At 37.3% G+C, this 23251-nt stretch overlaps 1 protein-coding gene across 1 annotated transcript; it reads right to left on the bottom strand.

Moving 5' to 3' along the window:
* Nucleotides 1–324: 324 nt before the first annotated feature.
* On the bottom strand, nt 325–22999 carry LOC125245007 (protein Wnt-7a). Its single transcript, XM_048155430.1, has 4 exons — nt 22370–22999; nt 21673–21899; nt 19525–19796; nt 325–1507 (listed from the first exon to the last, which is right to left on the bottom strand). The coding sequence occupies exons 1-4, from the start codon at nt 22438–22440 to the stop codon at nt 1025–1027; spliced, it is 1053 nt and encodes a 350-aa protein (XP_048011387.1). The 5' UTR covers nt 22441–22999; the 3' UTR covers nt 325–1024.
* Nucleotides 23000–23251: the final 252 nt, after the last annotated feature.

The following is a 23251-nucleotide window of genomic DNA, read 5'->3' as shown; positions in this document are numbered from 1 at the left end:
AAAGTCAGAATTGCGTGATATAAAGTTGCAATTGTGAGATATAAAGTTAGAATCGTGAGATTTAAACTCGCAATTCTGAGAAAAAATTCAGTCTTTTTTCCCCCTCAGAATTGGACTTTATAACTCGCAATTGCATGCTTATATCTCGCAATTCTGACTTTATATCACACCTTACTGACTTTATAACTCGCAATTGTGATTTTATATCACAATTCTGACTTTATAACACGCAATTGTCAATTGTCTATATCACGCAATTCTGACTTTATAACACAATTGTGACTTTATATCACACATTTCTGACTTTATTACTCACAATTGCGACTTATATCTCGCAATTCTGAGAAAAAAAGTCAGAATAGTGAGATTTTCAACTTGCAACTTGCAATTGTGAGAAAAAAAAAGTGTTGGAAACAAGCTTCCATAATAAAGTGTAGGTCTTTTGGCAAAAATTTGGCAGTTAATCCATTTTGACTAGTAGCTTCTACAGAAGCATATTTTGCATGACAACATCAACACTCATGGTAGGTCTGTTTTGAAAGGTCATACATTATCAGAGAAGATGAATAGGATTTACTTCTGGAACCCTGCTGTTGTGCTCTATTGGAATATTTGTTCCATAATTTCCATTGCATGCCTGCAAGATGTCCATGTCCCAGTAAGCTCCATTGGTAAGATCAAGGTGCAGGTAGTTGTTATCAGTCTTACAGCAGGTCGAAGACAAGAGAGCCTTATTTGAATCCAGATAGCTTCAGGATCCTTCAGCCCCGAGTCACGCTCTATATTTAGTGAAGAAAGCAGGTAAAACTGCGTGGCATCAGAAGTAGAGCAATTTAAACTTTTCAGTTCCTTCTCACAATGAATTCTTTCTCCAGAGTTCTTGATGATCGTCCATTAAAGTCAAGGAAGCATGTCTAAAGTAAGGTCTTGTGCAAAAGAACAATTGCCACCTGATTGAATCATCTTTTAAGGTCAGGGTGAAAGACCCTGTCAAAAACTAGGCAGAAGGTCAAACAGTCATTGCTCATTTACATGTGTACACCTCTGTCCTCTCACTACAAGTGTTGCATTTGACATAACAGCACCAAAAAAACTTGCAATTGCACTGCCACACACGTGAATACTGATACGTGTTGTATCCTCGACCGCAACACATGAGGTCGCAGCCGTTGGGATGGTGCATCAGCGTCTTATTGCAAACGCGCCCCTGAGTCCCAATGCTGCCGGTCATGGGATCAGCTTCGCAGTAGTTGGGTGATTTCTCAATGTAGACCAGATCTGTGTCCATGGGCTTGCGGTACGAGTAGGGCTTTTTGATCTTGAGAAAAGTGGGTCGTTTGTGGCGCGTGGCTTTCACTGGCTCCACGTGGACAGCATTGGTGTATTTGTCTTTGAGGATGTACCCAAGCTCACGGAACTTGGGGAGGGTCATCCAGCAGGTTCTGGTGGTGCATGATCCAGACACACCGTGACATTTACACTCCAGCCGCATATTCCTTTCTAGGACCTGGGTCAAGCACAGCATTAAGATTGCAAAAAATTAGTGCTTTAATTAAGTAAATGCCTCATTACTCAATATGAATACACCACAATACACCACATATTGTCAACACATTTGTGTGCTTCAAATACATTTTGTTTGAAATTCAATATGTAAAATTTGAGTCATACACATGAAGCTGTTGGTACACTTACACAAGGCAACATTTGCTGTTTTGTGTGCTCTAAACAATTTTACCCCTTTACCATGTAGTTGCTAGGGCTACGTAAAGAAAGCTGTATGTCAACTGAGTGGCCAGCATCATCTGGGTAACTGAAGTGCACTTTTTGTAACACTTTGTCTACTTTAAATTCAATATTAACAGCAACTACATGTCAACTTGCAGTCATTAGAGTTTTGTTCTTAAATTGGAATTACTCCAGCTAGAGCTTAATAACTACCTAGTAGTTTGTACAAGTCTGTACTTTTTTCGGTAGCACCATTTGTTCTAAAGCAGAACGCACAGTAGGTCTTACTCTCTGAAAATGTGTCCTCTCATTATATGAGGTTTACCCTCAATGATCCAATAGCAGCCTTCAAGGAAGTAAGCAGAAGTTTTGTTGAAATGCTTTGAAGTTTAGAATTGATTTTAACTTATTTTGCTTCAACAGAAAAATATGCTTCCATTGAAATATGGTACTACTTAATAATGAATAACATAATAGGCATATAACATTCAACTGTATATGTATGGCGTTATTTTACTGTCAATTGTCGAGAGCACATTATTGTGACGCGAGAGCATATCAATGTAATGCGCGAGCGCAAATCTGTCCGCTCGTGCGCGGATTTCCTCTGCTCTCGCGCAAATCTGTCCGCTCGCGCGCGGATTTCCTTTGCTCTCACGCAAATTTGGACGCGCGCGCTCAAATATACAGTGCTCTCTTATGAACTGCCTCTCCTCTCGCTCAGATATTGCGTGTGCACGCTCAAACTGTTTCCTGCGTGCTCAAACGTGTCCTGCGCGCTCAAACTGCACATGTGCGCTCATTTGCTTTTGGATTAAACGCTGTCAAAAGTTATAAACCAATCAGAAGAGACGACTGATCCATGAAAATGCTACACGGAATCTTATTGGCTGAGAGTGAACTGCGCCTGGAATTCTTTCGACAAAGATATGTATTTTATTTATTCACAATTTAATAATATTTATCAAATGTAACCTAGTCTAACTGCATCACATTACAGGTCAAACCCCTATTTATCTAAACAAACAAACAAAAATGTTTCTTAAAGTTATTGTGGTCATACGTTTTGTGTTGAAATTAAAAAAAAAAAAAAATAGGTAACATTTTACAATAAGGTTTTTATTTGTTAACATTAGTTAATGTATTATCTAACATGAACTAACAATGTGCAATACATTACTGTAATTATTAATCTTTGTTAACGTTAAAAATACAGCTGTTTGTTGGTTGTTTACTTCACAGTGCATTTAATAATGTTAACAAATACAACATTTGATTTTAATAACATATTAGTAAATGTTGAAATTAACATTAACAAATATTAATAAATGATGAAGAAGAGCAATTCATTATTAGTTAATGTTAACTAATGCAGTTAAATAATGTTAACGCAACCTTATTGTAAAGTATTACCAACAAACATCTTCTGATTTAAGACCGAACAAGATCAGGGTCAAATCGTCATTCCCTTAATACTTAATGTGGAGATCACATACCACCATAGTCAATTTTTTATAAAACATGACATACAAAAATACCTAAGCTCTTGTGTATGCACGATTAAGCAAAAGAACGCGATCTTATTCCTAAATGACAACGATTCGGTTATGTCTATTAAACCTTTTGAAATTACAATCATACCAGAATATTTAAACCTGCTTTTGCATTGCTGCTGAAAGCAGTGGTCATGTAAGCTATATGTTTTAAACAGCTTCACAAAGTGTTTTCAACAACATACTATTGCTACATCTGTGTTGCAAACATTAAATAATAATGCAAGTATTGCAATAACAATTTATAGTCTGAATATACACTGATTTCAGCAATTAAAATAAGTAGCTAAATGAATGTTGAAACTAATGTTGTTACACTGTTCTGCCAGTAGGTGGTGACCAGTGACTGTTAAAATGTATTTGATGTATCAGAATCATTAATTCCAGACCTCAAAAGAAATTGACTATAGTGGTATATGTGATCTCCACATTAAGTATTAAGGGAATGACGATTTGACCCTGATCTTGTTCGGTCTTAAATCAGAAGATGTTTGTTGGTAATACTTTACAATAAGGTTGCGTTAACATTATTTAACTGCATTAGTTAACATTAACTAATAATGAATTGCTCTTCTTCATCATTTATTAATATTTGTTAATGTTAATTTCAACATTTACTAATATGTTATTAAAATCAAATGTTGTATTTGTTAACATTATTAAATGCACTGTGAAGTAAACAACCAACAAACAGCTGTATTTTTAACGTTAACAAAGATTAATAATTGCAGTAATGTATTGCACATTGTTAGTTCATGTTAGATAATACATTAACTAATGTTAACAAATAAAAACCTTATTGTAAAATGTTACCTATTTTTTTTTTTTTTTTTTCAACACAAAACGTATGACCACAATAACTTTAAGAAACATTTTTTGTTTGTTTGTTTAGATAAATAGGGGTTTGACCTGTAATGTGATGCAGTTAGACTAGGTTACATTTGATAAATATTATTAAATTGTGAATAAATAAAATACATATCTTTGTCGAAAGAATTCCAGGCGCAGTTCACTCTCAGCCAATAAGATTCCATGTAGCATTTTCATGGATCAGTCGTCTCTTCTGATTGGTTTATAACTTTTGACAGCGTTTAATCCAAAAGCAAATTCATTTCTGCAAGAGCACGGAGAGATTCGTGAGCGCACATGTACAGTTTGAGCGCGCAGGACACGTTTGAGCACGCAGGAAACAGTTTGAGCGTGCACACGCAATATCTGAGCGAGAGGAGAGGCAGTTCATAAGAGAGCACTGTATATCTGAGCGCGCGCGTCCAGATTTGCGCGAGAGCAAAGGAAATCCGCGCGCATTACATTGATATGCTCTCGCGTCACAATAACGTGCTCTCGACAATTGACAGTAAAATAACGCCATATATATGAAGTAAATAAGGATCAATAAATACTGATTCAATACTGATACAAATAAATAAATTAATTAATAAAAATAAATAAATAAATTTGACATGCACAACATGGGCCACTGCAAACAAAGACAGTGTTTAGGTCGGGTTCGTGTTAAAGAGAGCTAACACCGTTGGTTACAATTAATTTTGATAGTCCACTTTGGACATTCTATTAATTATAAGTAACTTTGCAACTACATGTCAACTAACTAAGCTGACATGTATAGGTGATGGTCATATAATTAGAATATAATCAAAAAGTTGATTTATTTCACTAATTCCATTCAAAAAGTGAAACTTGTATATTATATTCATTCATTACACACAGACTGATATATTTCAAATGTTTTTTTCTTTTAATTTGATGATTATAACTGACAACTATGGAAAATCTCAAATTCAGTATCTCAGAAAATTAGAATATTGTGAAAAGGTTCAATATTGAAGACACCTGGTGCCACACTCTAATCAGCTAATTAACTCAAAACACCTGCAAAGGCCTTTAAATGGTCTTTCAGTCTAGTTCTGTAGGCTACACAATCTAGAGCCCTGCATTTCTGCCCTGAGCCCGACGGGCCCACGACTTATTTACGGCCCACGGGCCGGGCTTCAGGCCTGATTTTCACGTCATAGCTCAGAGGCGGGCTGGGCCTCGGGCCTGTTTTAGGCTTCTCCTCCTTTTAATACTTTGGACATCCATTAATTAAAATAAACCATGAGAAGCTGATGATGGTAAAACAAACACATCCATAGATATAGTGCTGTGGCTGGCGGAAACATGATGAGACCATAGCTGCGTCTCATTTCTGAGGCTGTGTGCACGCGTCCTCATGTTTAGTGTAGCAGAGAGTGCACCTTCAGCGCAGAAGCTGGAAGAGTGAGAATTGGATTAAAATTAGGGATGTTCATTTCGGTGTGACCCATTAAAAATACCAAAATGTTATTTTCAAGGCTTTAGTTTCATACATGTGCAAATATGGCATATAAAACAACAGAATATGAGTATTCACACGTCACGTACCCGCAGCGCTTGAATGGAGAAATCGTGCCGGCGCCTTGTGCACATACACAACATAGCCTATCAGTTCTCACATTTTTAACTTGACATCACAGCCTGTTTATTATCAAAATAAAATACAGTCAATCAAGAGTTACACTGTTCAATGTAGGCTAGTCTGTACAATCTGTGGCGTTCAGCCCTATACTATCGACTCACTTAAAAAGCACATGTGAAGGATGTATTGTTGGAACGCGAGAGAAGTACAAAGCCTATAATTTACATAATAAATAATAGTTTAGCATTCAAATACTTCACGAATATGGAAACATTTGGATTTGTGCCGAATTGGAGAGGTAGGTGACATGTTCTTTTATTTTTCGTTATGGTTCTGTTCTGAATAGGCTACCGTTTATAGGATATGTTGTCTATAGCTATATGTTTATAGTTTGTTTTCTTTTTAAACCATCTAACCGATAGTATTAATTGGTCAGACTTCTTGGTTAACAGTTAACTAGTCAATTACGAGCATCCCTAATTAAAACTTTCCATTGCGGATGCCATGCTTTTTCTCTCACAATTCTCTTTCTCTATGAGAGTGTTCTTCTGGCTGTAGCATGTTGTCTCGCTTTTCATTTTAAAATAAAATGACCATGTTCAGTGGTGAAGCTTTGATTTTGATGCACAGCTGTGGTGTAAGGCAAGACAACCTGTAAGTTTGTTTTTTAAGCCAGTTTTGTTTTTGTTTTGTTTTTTTCCCGCACGCTGTTACGAGCAGCAGAGCAGCCTGTCTCAGCTTGAAAAAAGTTGCTTTTTACTGTGGTAGTGCTAATAAACGTTTAAACTAACATTGTGATATGTTTATATTAGTGTTTTATATCTATGGCCTTTATTGAACAAGAGTTGATTTGAGAGTCTAAATCGATCAAACGTGCTCAACTCACTATCGGCCGCTGCGGTTGTCACTTTAAAAACATAATCTTTGATTTAATAAACAAAGAAGTGCTCCAAACATTTTTCCAAATTAACTTAAAGAAACGAAAAGGATTACAACTACTTTGCAATTAAAAACAAAACTGAACATTTTAATGGCTGCAACAAAGGCTGCGTTATGGAGAGGATAAAAAAAAAAAAAACGGGCTCCAGTCGGGCTTGGGCCGAAAATTCTGACAAGCTGACGGACACGGGCCGGGCTAAGGCCTGAGCGTCTTGGGCCAGGGCCAGGCTAGGGCCAAGATTTGTCAAGTCAAGTCAAGTCAAGTCAAGTCAAATTTATTTATATAGCGCTTTTTACAATTGGTAATTGTTTCAAAGCAGCTTTACATATTAGGAGCACAGAAAAAAGAGAAATGGTTAAAAATAAGCTGTACAAGCAAGCGTGGTAATATGTAACATATACAAGATGGTGCTACATTAAGCCAATGTCGGCTGACTCCCAGGGGTGGAAAAAACCCCCTAGGAGAAAAACCCAGCGTGCTAGCACTGGGAAAAAAGTCCTAGGAGGGAAAAAACCCCTTGGAAGATATATATAATATATGTAAATGGATATGGAGATCAAAATCTGAATTATACATTTTTATTATGGAGATTAAAAATAGATTATATATAAATATATTTAAGCGGATACGGAGATTTAAAAATCTGAATTATAGATGCAGCCAGAACTGGATCTGTAGGCCCATTGTCTCCTGGGCTACGTTGTAGTCAGGTCCAGACACAGGTTCTCCATCTGATCTGGATACGGCCTGGATCCAGCACCCGGCAAACCTCAGGATAAGCAGAGAGACTGATATTAGCGTAGATGCCATTCTTATTCTGATGTACAGGTATATCTAGTGTTATAGGAAATGTTCTCGGTTCCGGCCGACCTAATTATTGCAGCGTAACAATCCTTTAACGGATTTGAAAAATGTTAATGTATTGATAATGTGTTATGTGTATGCAAGAGCAAAGAGATGTGTTTTTAGTCTAGATTTAAACTGACAGAGTGTGTCTGCTTCCCGAACAATGCTAGGAAGATTGTTCCAGAGTTTAGGTGCTAAATAGGAAAAGGATCTGCCGCCTTCAGTTGATTTTGATATTCTGGGTATTATCAACTGGCCTGAATTCTGAGATCGCAATAGACGTGAAGGACTATAATGCACCAAGAGCTCGCTTAGATATTGGGGAGCTAAACCATTTAGAGCTTTATAAGTAAGTAGCAAGATTTTAAAGTCTATACGATGTTTAATAGGGAGCCAATGTAATGTTGACAGAACTGGGCTAATATGGTCATACTTTCTGGTTCTAGTAAGAACTCTAGCTGCCGCATTTTGGACCAACTGTAGTCTATTTAAAAGCCGAGCAGAACAACCACCCAGTAGAGCGTTACAGTAATCTAGTCTTGAGGTCATGAATGCATGAACCAACTGTTCCGCATTTGTCATTGAGAGCATATGTCGTAATTTAGATATATTTTTTAGATGGAAGAAGGCGGTTTTACAGATACTAGAAACATGACTTTCAAATGAAAGATTGGTATCAAAGAGCACACCCGGTTCCTAACTGAGGACGAAGATTTAATGGAGCACCCGTCAAGTGTTAGAGAGTATTCAAGGTTTTTTCGTGAGGAAGTTTTTGGTCCAAAGATTAGGATATCAGTTTTTTCTGAATTTAATAATAAGAAATTTCTTGTCATCCAGTTTTTAATGTCAGCTATGCATTCTGTTAGTTTTGTGAATTTGTAGGTTTCGTCAGGGCGCGAGGAAATATAGAGCTGAGTATCGTCAGCGTAGCAGTGAAAACTAACACCATGCTTCCTAATTATCTCTCCTAAGGGCAGCATGTACAGAGTGAAAAGCAACGGTCCTAGTACTGAGCCTTGTGGTACTCCATATTGAACTTGTGATCGATACGACATCTCTTCATTAACTACTACAGACTGATAACGGTCAGATAAGTAAGATTTGAACCATGCCAAAGCAATTTCACTAATGCCAATATAGTTTTCAAGTCTTTTTAAAAGAATGTTGTGATCGATAGTGTCAAAAGCAGCACTGAGATCTAATAACACTAATAGAGAAAACAGCCACGATCGGATGATAAGAGTAGATCGTTTGTAACTCTAACGAGAGCAGTCTCAGTACTATGGTATGGTCTAAATCCTGACTGGAAATCCTCACAGATTCCATTTCTTTCTAAAAAGGAGCACAGTTGTGTTGAAACTGCCTTTTCTAGTATCTTTGACAGAAAAGGTAGATTCGAGATTGGCCTGTAATTTACTAAATCTCTCGGATCTAGTTGAGGTTTTTTAATAAGAGGTTTAATAATAGCCTGCTTAAAAGTTTTTGGCACGTATCCTAGTGTTAACGATGAATTAATTATATCAAGAAGTGGACCTACGACCTCTGGAAGCATTTCTTTCAGTAGTTTAGTCGGCATTGGGTCTAACATACATGTTGTTGATTTTGATGATTTGATAAGTTTAGATAATTCTTCCTCTCCTATAGCGGCGAATGATTCTAGTTTTACCTCAGGGACACTACAGTGCACTGTCTGAAGCGAAACTGTAGACGGTTGCATGTTTATAATTTTCTCTCTAATATTGTCAATCTTGCAAGTAAAGAAGTTCATAAAGTCATTACTGCTGTGCTTTTTGGAAACGTCAGCAGTTGAATCTCTGTTTCTAGTTAATTTAGCCACTGTGTCACTCTGTTTCTAGTTAATTTAGCCATTTGTGGCCCGTGCAGGGCTCTAACACAATCATGGGGAAGACTGCTGACTTGACAGTTGTCCAAAAGACGACCATTGACACCTTGCACAAGGAGGGCAAGACACAAAAGGTCATTGCAAAAGAGGCTGGCTGTTCACAGAGCTCGGTGTCCAAGCACATTAATAGAGAAAGGGAAGGGAAGGGAAGGAAAAGATGTGGTAGAAAAAAGTGTACAAGCAATAGGGATAACCGCACCCTAGAAAGGATTGTGAAACAAAACCCATTCAAAAATGTGGGGGAGATTCACAAAGAGTGGACTACAGCTGGAGTCAGTGCTTCAAGAAAACCACTACGCACAGACGTATGCAAGACATGGGTTTCAGCTGTCGCATTCCTTGTGTCAAGCCACTCTTGAACAACAGACAGCGTCAGAAGCGTCTCACCTGGGCTAAAGACAAAAAGGACTGGACTGCTGCTGAGTGGTCCAAAGTTATGTTCTCTGATGAAAGTAAATTTTGCATTTCCTTTGGAAATCAGGGTCCCAGAGTCTGGAAGAAGAGAGGAGAGGCACACAATCCACGTTGCTTGAGGTCCAGTGTAAAGTTTCCACAGTCAGTGATGGTTTGGGGTGCCATGTTATCTGCTGGTGTTGGTCCACTGTGTTTTCTGAGGTCCAAGGTCAATGCAGCTGTAAACCAGGAAGTTTTAGAGCACTTCATGCTTCCTGCTGCTGACCAACTTTATGGAGATGCAGATTTAATTTTCCAACAGGACTTCTCACCTGCACAGATTTAATTTTCCAACAGGACTTCTCACCTGCACACAGTGTCAAAGCTACCAGTACCTGGTTTAAGGACCATGGTATCCCTGTTCTTAACTGGCCAGCAAACTCGCCTGACAATACCCCATAGAAAATCTATTATGAAGAGGAAGATGCGATATGCCAGACCCAACAATGCAAAAGAGCTGAAGGCCACTATCAGAGCAATCTGGGCTCTCATAACACCTGAGCAGTGCCACAGACTGATCGACTCCATGCCACGCCGCATTGCTGCAGTAATTCAGGCAAAAGGAGCCCAAACTAAGTAGTGAGTGCTGTACATGATCATACTTTTCATGTTCATATTTTTCAGTTGGCCAAGATTTCTAAAAATCCTTTTTGTATTGGTCTTAAATAATATTCTAATTTTCTGAGATACTGAATTTGGGATTTTCATTAGTTGTCAGTTATAATCATCAAAATTAAAAGAAATAAACATTTGAAATATATCAGTCTGTGTATAATGAATGAATATAATATACAACTTAAATTTTTTTGAATGGAATTAGTGAAATAAATCAACTTTTTGATGATATTCTAATTATATGACCAGCACCTGTAGTTGCGATGTTACTTATAGTCAGTAGAATTTCTGTTGGAGGAGCATAAAAATAAAGAGTTAGCAGATATTAAGCAGACAGTCTACTAATACTCTAATAAGAGTGAGTTGACATGTGGTTGCAAAGTTACTTATAGTTAGTAGAATGTCTAAAGTGGACTATAGAAATAAAGAGCTACCAAGTAATTTATTCAGATAATGTTCTCTCTCTTAAAATGTAAATTAATGTAAATGTCAACATTATCAGATATGTCTAAAGAATTTAAGTCTGTCAAGAAAAAACAAGACCTTTTTAATATAAGATGCAGTTCACTTTATCTAATATTTTATTCCAACCTTTGCTCCTGGTCAGAGGCTTCAGTAAATATTTCGATTTACATTTCAATTACGTTTAATGGTGCAACAGAATATTTAATAGTGCCTAAGTAATTTAGTGCCCCTTTATGTCAAAACTAGGGCTAGTGTAACTGTGTAACTTGCAGCTGGTGTAATCGGCTCCTGGTCATGTAGTCTCTACTAAAATGAGCTGATGACTTGAATCAGCTGTATTTGATTAGGAAAAGTTTGTTGCCTTCAGGAACAGGGTTGGGAAACACTGTCCTTGGGTCTTCTGTATGCTTGCTAATGCAATACTAGGTATTTGCTATAGTGTGTTCTGGATGGTTGCTTAGTGGTTGCTAGGGTGTTCTCTGCTAGATAGCTGCTCAAAGTGTCCACTCCCAAGTCTCTATTCTGTTCTCAAAAATAGCTTGGGTTCTTTCTTCAATGTCTAAGGGATTGTTTTGCCCATCTAATAAGTAAAAAATATATGGATCATTTCATGCTCACAGCACAAATAGTGTGGGACAAGTTAGGTAGTTTAATATTTAGGGTTACTTGATTAAATTACAAACCCTGTATGAGCAAAAGTGAGGTTTCACGTAGCAAACTTATTTTTCTCCACAACATACCAACAGAAATAACACCACTCAAAATGGCCTTACTTATCGCACATCATCTCAGCGACTAATACCAAGACCTTTTGCTGTCTGTTCTTCAAAGATGGGCACCATGAGCCAATGTCATTACATTAGGTGGCATAAATTAAGAATGGGAGGGGGCATTCAAACAGAGCACTCTTTTAGTTTGCTCAAGACAAAACCTGCAGCTAGAATGATCCTGCAAGGCTAGTCAGTTCACTAAGAGGCAATTTAGCTGCTCAGATAAGACAGTACGAACGCAGTCCTACAGAAAAGGCTCCTTCAACTAGCTGCACAATGTCAGCGTGGAGGCCCGGGGTGAATGAGGAGAAGTGTTGGTGCCATGAATTAGCTCTCTGTGACCAAAGGTGGAACAAACTAGACATAAGATGGAAGCTTCTTTTCCCCTTATTAAGCTTGACTGAGAGAGCATGAGTGATTCGTCTCTCTTTGGCCGACAGAGCAAAGAAATAGGTCACTTAAAAATGAAAATGCTATATGATAAATGCAATTTTTGTCAAAACTGTAATTAACAGCATTGACATTATTGATGTTTGGTCGTGAGACATACGAGAACCAATGATGACTGATTTTACTGACGTCCGAACTGTGCCATAAGCTTCAGAAGGCTTGGAATATAGTGCATGCATCATAATGACTATTTCTGTTGTGCTTTATTGTCCTTTCTGCAGTTTTTTGCAGTTTCTATTCCTTTATCATGACAACATAAAAAGATGGCTTGCTGTGCAATTTTAATAAAATTGCAAAACAAGATGCATGGTTTTGACTATTCATTGGATTCAGCTTGGATTCAGCTATCACCCCTTGTGAAAAAGAAGTGCACATTTAAAAGCGAGTCCTTATTATGGAAATAATATTAGTTAAACAATACTTAAAGTGACAATTCAGTGATTTCAGACACTTAACTGCATGTTATTTACAATTAAATGAAAGTGTATTATAGTTTACATTTAAATGCAAATAGCTGAACTTTAGAGAGAATTTTCACCCACTTAAACACTAAAGTATTTAGCATCTTTATATGTCATTTTATAATTCTATTGTCTTTGAAATATGGTTAAAATGTACAAGTGGCAAATTAATGTATACTTTAATGTTATTTCTATTAAAACTTGTATTCATGTATTTAAATATATTTGTAATTACACATTTTGTAATGAAGTTGCAATTTAGTACATTTAAAATATATTTAACTTTAAATATAATGTAAAATAACACTCAACAGTTAAAATTATAGTTAAGCACATTATGTCAGTCAACACCACAATATGTGTTCTTTCCTTAAAGAATGACAAAAGATTATTAAAACATAATGGTTTAAACTACTGTACTTAAGTACTTGAATGCACATGTACAGTTTTTTAAAGATATACTTTTAAGATTTGAAATATATTACAAGTGCACATTTAATACAATTAAGCACACTTCTTTTTCCCAAGGAACTGTATCCCTTATTCCACATCAAAGACAACATACAAATGTCTGATCGCTATATGTGGAAAAAAACATAGCCTCTAAATGCAGGTGAAAGTGAAAAAGCCTTTTAGGAGAAAACACAGCATCAAAGATGAAGAGTTTCCATCAAAGGTAGAGATAGGGGATACTGGTGTAATCCAGTGTCTATTTAACTGAGCAGAAAATAGGAGTGGTTTTGTACAGAGCTCGGTGTGTTGGAGCTCATCTGATTTGTAATCAAACTCTAGCACTTATACTGCTCTTACCCCTAAAAGCTTCCTATTATTGCTGTGCCAGTTGAGTCTTGGCTTTGGTGCTGGATTGTTGACGGCTGCAAACCGCAGTGCCATAGTTACTGAATCCTTCCCTGTGCTTGACTTTCACTTGATCCGTTCAGTGTAACCAAAACATCACTTCACTGATAGATAATACCTCTTAAAGGAATAGTTCACCCAAAAATGAAAATTCGGTCATTTACTCACCCTCATGCCATTCAAACACTGTATGTAGCTCTTGGATGTCATTTACATATCCTCCTTTTCAAACTTGATGCGACCAGGCATGACCAAATGTCATGTGTCTTATAGCTGAACATGACACACCAAGTTTGAATATAAATAAAGGATAAGATTTTAGATTTGGGAAGATTTTTAGTGAAGAACAACTTACATTTTGGCCTGCACAAACTGCATACTTTTATGATACTTTGATTGTGTTTTTGTTACTAGTAACTGTATACTTTTAGTGTAAGGAAAAGAACGGCTTGAACTCCTTTTGTATTTCAAAGAGAGTCATATATTTTTATATAATTTTTGGAGAGTCAAAATTTAGTTTGCTAATTCCATTTCACCTCCTGTTGAAAGAAGCATTCATTTTGACATGTGGAGGGGCATTGTTAATGTATTAACATTGAATATTATGAGAATATTAATATTAGTTGCCAAACACAAATGATTAAGAATAAAGGGGGTCGCACAGGCACAGAGCTGTTCAAAATCCTGCTGTGCCACAGAACACCACTCACATAGTTTTTCATTAAATTACACAATTTGTATCAAATCGTTGTTAATGTATCTACTAGGGGTGTGACAAGATCTCGTGTCACGAGATCTCGCGAGACTAATATGTGACGAGATTTCTCGTCGAGGCGAAAAGTAGTCTCGTGATATTACCATGACAGAGTGGTTAGGATGATTAGGAAAGAATATGGCACCGCTACGTTTACATTATGCCTCCACTATCGTTTTGCTTTGTATTTAAATAAAAAACATTTAATTCATTTGGATAACGGTCGCCACCGCACCATATTCACAGAGTACGTGCGATCGTGAAAGTGAAAGTAAACACGAGCACGTATTCAAACGCGATTTCATTACCCCGCATTTTGAAAGCGGCTCCCTGTTGAATGCAAATATCTCTCAATATGAAAGCTATCTTAGGCTGGGCAGTGTAGTTTTAACCATCTCTTAGCTCTGTATCAAAGAAAAATTTGGTCTTATTTGCACTTTGAATATTGAGAGAGTGCGATTATGGTTGCACTTAATGTAAAGTGTTACCATAAAAATGGGTCCCACTTTATATTAAGTGGCCTTAACTACTATGTACTTACATTTAAATTAATCATTTGATACAATGCACTTATTGTGTACATGTTTCTACATTGTACTTATATTTTAAAAACACCTGCATATAATTACATCTGTAATTAATTTCTGTAATTACATTTATAATTACACTGTTGACCCATCCCTTAACCCTTACCCCTACCCTTAAACCTACCCATACCACCAGAGCTTCCCCTAAGCTTACCCATATCACACGTCAGTATCAGCAAAAGTGTTTTGCAATTCAGTATGAACCCAATAAGTACATTGTACTTATTTTTTGATGTAAGTACATAGTAGTTAAGGCCACTTAATATAAAGTGGGACCTAAAAATGTTTTCTCTTAATCTTATTAAGCACAAACAATAAGGTTTCATTTGTTAACATTAGTTAATGTACTGTGAACTATCATGAACTAACAATGAATGACTATTTTTATTAACTAACATAAAAAGATTAATAAATACTGTAGCAAATATATTGCTCATCGTATGTTGATGTTGGTTAATACATTAATGTTAATAAATGAGACCTTATTATAAAGTGTTACCATTTTTATTTATACTGTTTTTATTTCTATGATCAGTTTGTGGATCAGATGGGAGGTCATAAATCATGTAAAGTAAGATCTGAAGAGACTGAAATCATACAGAAGAGAAGTCAGTCAGTTGAGTTAGTGGCAAAACCTTTTACAGTACTTGAGTATTGTATAGTCTTTTACTGCATATGATAATTCATACTCAGAAAGTAGAACTGTAATGACATTCATTACAAGATGATTAGTTAAAACATTTCAAATGCACCTGCAGACTATTTTTTCTAGTCATGTATTTTGCCATTGAGGATTTCTTAAAAATAGTGTGTAAAAATCTTGTCTCATCTCGTTCTTGTGAACTCAATCTCGAGTCTCGTCTCGTCTCGTCTCGTCTCGTCTCGTGAGCTACCTGTCTTGTCACACCCCTAGTATCTACATAATGACTTCACCCTAGGCTGGAAGATTGTGCATAGACATTTTTCAGTATTTTTCTTTCTGTGTATTTAATAAAGTTGGTGCTTATGGAGAGATATAATATAGATGGTCCTTTCTGTTTATGTTTGCGCAGTTTTCACAGCAAAACACATCAATGCCACTTTTTTCATTCTTGAAGTGAACTTTTTGCCTGTCTGGTGATCAGATTCACTGTTTTGCACTGCCACCTTGAACTTGAGTATGCGACACGTCAGGTGTGAAGCATATGGTGCTTCATCCATAGTATGCATGAATACTCTTCTTTGTGTGCTTGAAAGGACAAATACACATAAAAGTATGGCAAAATAGCCGTCTTGGCAAATATCATAGTAAACACAGTCGGTTATGTCTTAACAGAATGTAAACAGTTTTTACATTCAGAGAAAGAAATAAAAACAGAGGAAGAAATCAGATGTGTGTCAATTTATTGGATTCAATATAGTGCATTTGGTGTTAAAGTGACAGACAGCAGCCTAATTGGTCTTAAAGTGATAGACAGCAGCCGTCTGTGTCATTAAAGGGATAGTTCACCCAAAAATGAAAATTATCCCATGATTTACTCACCCTCAAGCCATCCTAAGTGTATATGACTAAATTCTTTCAAACGAACACAACCAGAGATATATTTAAAAATATCCTTAGTCCTCCAACGTTTATAATGTCAGTGAATGGGGGGGCGTGTTTTGAAGTAAAAAATAATGCATCCATCCATAAAAAAATATCCATACGACTCCAGGAGGTTAAAGGGATACTCCACCGTTTTTTCATATTAAACTATGTTATTCCCTTAACTAAGACGAGTTGATACATACCTCTCTCGTCTCAGTGCGTGCACTAAATCGCTCTGTCTTGCAGCGAAACTTTGTTAGCACTTTGCTTAGCCCAGTTCATTCAATAGGGGCCAAGCAGAGAAGCTACCAAACACCTCCACGTTTTCCCTATTTAAATACAGTTACTCGAGTAGTGTAACTCGACCTAGGACGGTGACACAAAACAAAACGTTGCGCTTTTCTAAGCGTGTAAAATGGATAACTATATTGTATGGCGGAATACCATAGCAAGTGCTCGGGAGCACTTTGACTTGGCGCAGTAATATCTTCACTCGTGAAAAGTCCTCTCACCGGCCCCCGCTCCCTCTCATTTCCGTCAATAGAACCAACGTGACCTGCACCAGTAGTAATAGTTTGAGCAGAGTTGACGAAGTATCAGGTTGTAGGAAGATAGTTTGTGGACAATCATGGTTATAACGTGCATCGTAAAGGGTTGTGATAACAAGGAGAAGGTATATAGTGCCGTCATGTTTCACAGAATTCCAACTCACCACATACAGCGGAGAGCTTGGTTAGCTGCTTTGAACAAGAATCCAAAAACACCGTTGCTGTTCGCAACAGTCACACTTGCACCACCAATTGCTGTTTGCCCGTGTTCTTTCGCCGGCTCCGGTCTGTTCTGGTTCGTATCTTTTTTCCCTCTCACGGTCCATAAGAGCTAATTCCTCCTCCGTGTACTCGGGTTCAAACAGATATGGCTCTGGGTCCGCTACAAACAAGTCATAATCATCTACAAAGTCCGCCATTGCAAATGATATCTTGCAGTTTGCTAATAGCACAGGTGGTAAAAGTCACGTTGGTTCTATTGACGGAAATGAGAGGGAGGAGGAGAGGGAGCGGGGGCCGGTGAGAGGACTTTTCACGAGTGAAGATATTACTGCGCCAAGTCAAAGTGCTCCCGAGCAATTGCTATGGTATTCCGCCATACAATATAGTTATCCATTTTACACGCTTAGAAAAGCGCAACGTTTTGTTTTGTGTCACCGTCCTAGGTCGAGTTACACTACTCGAGTAACTGTATTTAAATAGGGAAAACGTGGAGGTGTTTGGTAGCTTCTCTGCTTGGCCCCTATTGAATGAACTGGGCTAAGCTAAGTGCTAACAAAGTTTCGCCGCAAGACAGAGCGATTTAGTGCACGCACTGAGACGAGAGAGGTATGTATCAACTCGTCTTAGTTAAGGGAATAACATAGTTTAATATGAAAAAACGGTGGAGTATCCCTTTAATAAAGGCCTTCTGATGCGAAGCGATGCGTTTTTTACAACTTTATAAATTCAAATAACTAGATTCTGGCAGACGACCATATGCAGAATGAGCAAGTCGACTTGCGCCAAATGAGTAATCCTCTGACGCGATGTATGACGCAGGATGTAGGAGTATTGTAAGCTTAGATGCCTCTCGCGGTTCAAACAAATAGGGCTGTGCAACAAATTTAAGCTCATCTTCTCTTATATCAAAATCCTCTGAAATTTCTCTTTAAAAATTATCATTTTAGACTTATAATCCATGACTAGTGACTCTATCCTGTGCACCTCCGCATTCGTCATTACGTTGTGCATCAGATCAAAGGATACTCTTCCGCCACAAATCGACTTGTGCATTCTGTGTACGGTCATCCATCAGAAGCTAGTCATTTGAATTTATAGTTTTAAATATGGATTTTTTCTTACAAAATGCATCACTTCACTTCAGAAGGCCTTTATTAACCCATTGGAGTCGTATGGATTACTTTTTTATGGATGGATTCATTATTTTTGACTTCAAAATGCGGCCCCACATTCACAAGCATTATAACCTTGGAGGACTAAGGATATTTTTAAATATATCTCTGATTGTGTTCATCTGAAAGAAGATAGTCATATACACCTAGCATGGCTTGAGGGTTAGTAAATCATGAGATAATTTTCATTTTTGTGTGAACTATCCCTTTAAAGTTAATCAAAGAACAAAAGAAAAAAATTACTCACTGATCTTGGCTGAATAACTTTTGTAGCTTTAACAAGGATCAATCAATATTTAATTTATACAGAGAAAGATAATGCAATGTTATTTTAAGTTTGATTATTCAATTTCTGTACCTGAATAGACCTGAAAAACTTCAAGCACTTAATTCTTGGCACTGTTCTTATTTTATTACTGATGGTTCACTTGTATTCAATAACGTTTTAAATTTGTATTAGTTAGGCTTGTAGATTTTGCTGTGGTATATAATTTGGAATCGAGAATTCTGAAATTTCACTGGTATCTACAATTTTGGTAGCTTATTTACTAGAATAGAGTGTTCATGGATCAAAACAATAAAGACAAATTATTATTACACATGATATTCTTTCACAATTATGGACTCCCTAAAGTAGCCTTGGCCACCCCATGTACAAAAGTCTAGTTCTGCCACTGCATACAGCACAACACAAGGGTAAGTGAATGATGACAAATTAGTGAATTGGTGGCTAATTCATATAAATTTGTACAATCTCATTTTCATACCATCTGCATACGCCCCAATGTCAGTTATGTTTAGGGGTGAACCTTCATCCGGCAATATGGTGGAATAAGTCCCGCCTTCTAAATAAAAGAGCCAATCAGCAGCTGGTAAAGTCATTGTGTTACTGCAGCTGCATGCTTAGGACTTCACATGTGCACTGGTTGGACCAACCTGAAATATATGCTTATTCAATGCCATTTTAGCGTAAGAAACAATCTTTATGAGGCAGTTCATATCAGATTTCATTGGTGATTTCGAATATAAAAATTTAATCATAAGCTTGGTGAAGAGCTTTGGAGAATTTGATGTTTCCCCATTCAAAGAGATAGCAGCTGCACTTGCATGACTGAAATAACTGCCCGAGAGGCGTTTCAAAGGCGTTTACTTAAAGGGACTTTGTAATACATACCTTTCTTCCTACTTCGTTGTTATGCAGATTCATAAGCGTCCTGGCACTGTGTTTTATCTCTCTAGCATCCATAAAAACTTTGGAGAAACCCAGGCCATAGTGGATGTCAGCCGAGCAGCCGCCCCATTTCCAGCCATTGGCATGGCCGTAGAATCCCTGCTTCTCCTTGTCGCAGCTGCAGTCGCTGAGGTTTCCCTGTGTGCAGGCGGCTGTAATGGCATGGGCCACTCCTGCTGCAATGATGGCGTACGTGAAAGCTGCCTCTTTACTGCCTGTCAACAGAGGTGACACATATTTAAAGTGCGCAACAGACTTTGGCTGGCCAAGAATCAAATGCTTCAAATTAAGCATCAAATATTGGCAATGTTGTCTAATTTGTATGGTTAGAAGCTCAGAAACAAATTTTCAAAACAAGAGCTGACTTCGGGTTCATCACTTCAAGTTTGTCAAATCCATGTGCACAGTGGGGTCCAAATGTCTAAGACCACTAGTGCATATATGTATTTGTAAAACACTTTGGTTATGTTCAGACAATTAAATAAGTGTTTTTTTTTGAAAAGGTAGTATTTTGAATGCAACAAAGACAGAGAACTTTTAATACATTTAAGTAGGCACAATATGAATGAGCTCAAAAGGGAAAAAAACAAACGAATTATGTACTTTATGCGTCAAGAAAGGAATGAACTTCCGAACATCTACTTCCTGAGGTTATCACTCATCTCTTCTCCATAAATCATTGACAAACACTGCAGTATTTGCATAATCGGCAGATGTATAACCATTAACTTGAATTGTAAATTAGAGCCATCATATAGTCAAAAATGTAAAAATTCTTTGTTTTAATCATGTTTTATATCTGATCTCTCACAGACCCCATACAGAAATAATGTAACATTTTCATCTGGGACTTACGTTGTTATTTCAAAGAAATATACTTATTTAGATTTTTGTCCATGTCATTACATATATACTTAATATTCAACAATATTATTGATTTGACTGCACTGACACAAATGGATGAGAACTGATCTGAGCTGATAATGATAAATGAACTAATTTAATAATTGATGATCTTTAACGGAACTGAATCAACACTGAACTGACTTCAGCTGAACAATGACTCTATTTAGAGCTGCTGTACAGCTGAAATGAACTCTGTTTGCATCGTTGATCATTTTCCTATCATCACTGTAAAGCTGCTTTGAAACAATCTGTATTGTATAAAGCACTATATAAATCAAGGGGAATTGACTTGATTGCGCTCATGAGGTCCTTAACTTTACTCATCTGGAAGACCTCATCAACTGTTATAAACTGTGCCATATTTTTAAGCAGGTTGGATTGGCAAAGTAAAAGTCCATTTGTCTCAGGTGACATCTTTTCATGCTCTGTAATTTACACCTGTGGAAAAACTCTTCAGGCTGCAAATACCAACCCAAATACTGATACATGCATAAAAAATGTTAATACCAAACTCACAAGACAGCTTTTTAGTTTGAAAAGGGGGCTGTATTCTTAAAAATAAAGGTTCTAACAAGAACCAATATCTCTTGTGTTGTCGGGAACCGCAGAACTTCTAGTTCTTTATAAAACCATCTGTGCTGGTGCTTTAAAGACCCAAAAACACTGAAATACTGATCTAAAGTATTAAACGGCAAGAATTTTTGAATATAAAAAAGTAAAATAAAATAAAATAAAAATAAATAAATAACTAAAGTAATTCAAGAACACCCCTCCAAAATGGTTCTCTAATAGAAGAGCCATTTAAGTGCTTGTATCTTTATTGCAGCTTTTGTTTGTTTGTTTAGGCTATATATTCCCATCTTTAATGATTGGTTTCTGCGAATGTAATGAGATGTTTTGTAGTGCATGTATATGACCGCAAGTAAGAAACATGCACGCATATGTCTCATCTGCCAGACATCTCAGGCATGTTGGCACGGAAATCTTAATTTCAACCGGTCGATCTTTATAACGTAGCCAATGAACTGCGACTAGTAAAGGAGGTAACTGTTTTACCTCAAATTAAACAAACTGTATAATCCGTAACCACATTGGTAAACACTTCCCTCATATATTTAACGACACTACGCGACATTTTCCCCAAAGACTGTTTTATTAGACATTCTGAGAGGATTTCCAACATACCCACTTTCAACTCTTTTCCGAAGACGGTCCTCTCGCCGAGCGCGGAGCAGTTCCAGCGGCCGTGTTTAAACTGAAACTGGCACTCATTGATGCCCATCTGCGCGCCCTCTCCGATCACGATGATCGCGTCCGGCCGACTCTGACAGATGATCCGCTGCCTGGGCGCCAGTCCCGGGATCTTGTTGCATATGATGCTCGCTCCCAGCGCCAATACGGTGGAGAATCCCCTTTAATTGATCAGAGAGGGCGCTAATCATTTTTTTTTTTTTTTTTTTTTAAATGCATGCCCAATATAGGATACAAAAACTGGAGGAAATATATATAGTGTAGTTTTTTTCAGGATACAAAAACTGCCTGGGCGACCACTGGACACCTCCGCAAGCGCGCATAGAAGGCATCCAGTGGTGGTCCGTTGAAGGTTCCCAAAGAGCCCTGCGAAGTGCGCAGCAGATCCTGTAATGTCGTTGGAAAGCATCATTATTTAATAAAAAAAAGGCTTTCCCACTGAATAAAAACTATTCGCTTTGTTTTATCTCACTATCGTTGCTATAAAGTTGCTATCCTGATACAGGCTAAGACATGGAACTGGAAAAGTAGAGCTTATAGGATATAGCCTACATAGACACCAAACAGCATTACCCATTCTAACAACATTATGGTATGATATGCTGTACAGTACATTTTTCTATCAGCTCACCCCATTTTCAAGTAGATTATTCCGAGACAAAGGAAAATGTGAAATATCCAACGTCGAGTTTTTCTGCTCATGATGGTCCTGTCTCGTTTTCGCTCAAAAGTAACGAGAAACTGAACTTTCAACTTGAATAGCCAGCCTATTAGCAAGTTAAATCAGTTTGCAATGTATTTCCAACAGGAATACTTTTGCCCACAGGTGTAGATCCACCTTCAAGGTGTATCCAGGTTGTTTTGAGTCCGCATAGCGGCACAAGTAGAGGAGATGCGCCGGTGTCAAGCTGGGTGATCTGACCCCTTCATCCTCCTACTGTAGTTTATATATCTGGGCGTGTTCTTACTGGCTTTTGAGCCCACCCATGGAATCTCATATGCATGACAGAAGTCCTATACCTGCTTTTATTCAGTTCCATAAATCCGCCTGTTAATGAAACAAACCATTTGACACGTCACACATCCCATCATGCAGGCTAGCAAATAATGACTCAACATAACATAATGCACACAGCTGTACATAATTCAAAAAAAGAAAAGGCCTAATATACATAAACATCTGAAGACTTAAGTATTTTTTTTTCTTAATCTTATTTAAATGTTCTTTCTATTCTCTTATGTTATGTATGTATGTACCCAGAGATCCTGTAAACCACAACAAATTCCTTGTGTGTTTGAGTACACTTGGCGAATAAAGCTCATTCTGATTTTGATGACAGGTTGTTTTGCACATTTGAATCATTGCTGTTGTGGATCAATGTGAATTGTCAAGGACAGTTCACAAGTGATCATACTTTAAAGAAACGATTGCTTTCAGGGTACACATTGATGTAGATATAAGCAAACATGACACTATCAAAACTGGAAAAAATATATATATTTAAAGTTAAAT

This window comes from Megalobrama amblycephala, linkage group LG14 (assembly GCF_018812025.1).
Source record: "Megalobrama amblycephala isolate DHTTF-2021 linkage group LG14, ASM1881202v1, whole genome shotgun sequence".
Lineage (NCBI taxonomy): Eukaryota > Metazoa > Chordata > Actinopteri > Cypriniformes > Xenocyprididae > Megalobrama > Megalobrama amblycephala.
The sequence above is the reverse complement of the archived record's forward strand: the minus strand, read 5'-3'. Positions and strand labels throughout refer to the sequence as shown.

Bases quoted from the DNA above. Each gene is read 5' to 3' on its own strand.
- LOC125245007 (XM_048155430.1), bottom strand. From the start codon at position 22,440: ATGAGCAGAAAAACTCGACGTTGGATATTTCACATTTTCCTTTGTCTC. The intron at 21,900-22,369 runs GTGAGCTGATAG...GATCAATTAAAG, and splicing joins ATAATCTACTTGAAAATGGG to GGGATTCTCCACCGTATTGG. The intron at 1,508-19,524 runs GTATGTATTACA...TGCTTGACCCAG, and splicing joins ACAACGAAGTAGGAAGAAAG to GTCCTAGAAAGGAATATGCG.